The 1,549-nt window shown below is 43.4% G+C and overlaps 1 protein-coding gene across 1 annotated transcript in view; it reads right to left on the reverse strand.

The window, feature by feature from the left end:
* Positions 1-1,549, reverse strand: part of LOC119589141 — a gene marked incomplete at its 5' end in the record, with an annotated part of 121,515 nt that overhangs the window by 57,206 nt on the left and 62,760 nt on the right. The window contains 1 exon segment of the mRNA XM_037937718.1: positions 1,330-1,420. Within this exon segment, the coding sequence (XP_037793646.1) occupies positions 1,330-1,420 (91 nt within the window).

Below are 1,549 nucleotides of genomic sequence, written 5' to 3' on the forward strand. Positions count from 1 at the left end.
CCCCTTCCCTTACTCAATGCCGAACATCAATCGATACTACCAATCACAACACTTTTTTGTATCAATCATATTCTAACAAAAGAAAAACAACTCGCAAATGCAACAAAGAACGCAGGACAGCATGATCATATGCTTTGTGCCAGAGATCATTTCCTGGTAGTGAAGGCGCACTTGCGAGGCGAAGCCACGTGACCTGAAATGATCCAATCACGTCCCTCCCTGTCTCTCCATGACACATCGGCGCCGCCATGTTGACATTCCAGCAAGTCTTAATACGTATCCCCTTGCACTGCCGAGGCTCGGGGGAACTTCCTCGACCTCTCTGTCCCCGTGAAGAGGGAAGTTATTTAATATCAAGTCAAGCAACAGGCGTTGAAGACATTATGCAAGTGCAGGCACTACGTTTATCTGGGGAACTCCGCAACTGCTATGCCTAATCTGAACTATGGCAGCGCAGCTACAACGACATTACTGGAAGTTGGTGGAACATTTGATAGCATATTCAATACAAAAAAACATATGCTCAGAAGACCCGCTAAAGGCTGAACAAAAATGATATAACCACATGTGATCGACGCCGTATATATATTGACACAAATGCCCGTCGGCATTTGTTTGTTATCGCTAATCTTAACTTTGTCCACTCCCAATCAAGAACTTGATACCGCTTACGACATGACCAAGGTGTCAAAATCCAAACAAACATTTCCTAATCTCTGTTGCAATCCGCTGAAAGGAATATCATGATTCAATCTAAATTAACAATGATTCATGTTCTAACTTCTGAAGGTGCTCTGAACGACCTTGAAATTAAAAAGGAACACCTTTGAAAAGAATCCCTGAGTCACTGACAAGACGATTTCAGCAATAAACAAAAAGTCTGATCTACGGGGTTATTGCGTTGCTGGTACAAATTGCGGTTTCTACTGAAAGTACACTGCAAGTAATATCAATATATTATAAACAAAATAACAATAAAACTATTGCAGTCATGTCATCGATACGGAAGTTAGATTCTAGTAATACAAACACATACTATAGAAAAATGCTGTATCATCAAAACACAAACTCGCTTTCAATCCCCGAAGAAATCCTGCAGAACTCGCAACAGTTTTTCTGGCAGTGAGCAGACTGCGCTCCCCCGCCCTCGGCTACAGAGAAGCCGACAACCTGCTTCACCTCCTATCCTTCGGCTGCAGCTGTCCACATAAACATATACCATATCCAATATTAAACCAGCCTCTACTCCACTTCAAAAGCACCATGCTCCACAAGTAGGAGGTGAGTAAGTTGGGCATGCGTAGAATATATATTAGTATATAACAGTACCTGTGTAAGGGGTACCTTTGGTGTAGAAGATGGCCGTCTCGCGCAGAGGCCGCTCCGTGCGCAGGAGGCCCTGTCGGAGGTCCCGGAGAATCTGCGAAGGGAAACACAGGGAGTTGGAACACGGGAAACTGGCTCCTTTTACATCTACTTATCCAACATATAGACAAGAGGTTATGACTAATTATCACACCATAATCACAATGTTTACCATTTCACCGAG

The sequence above is a fragment of the Penaeus monodon genome, chromosome 25 (genome assembly GCF_015228065.2).
Source record: "Penaeus monodon isolate SGIC_2016 chromosome 25, NSTDA_Pmon_1, whole genome shotgun sequence".
Lineage (NCBI taxonomy): Eukaryota > Metazoa > Arthropoda > Malacostraca > Decapoda > Penaeidae > Penaeus > Penaeus monodon.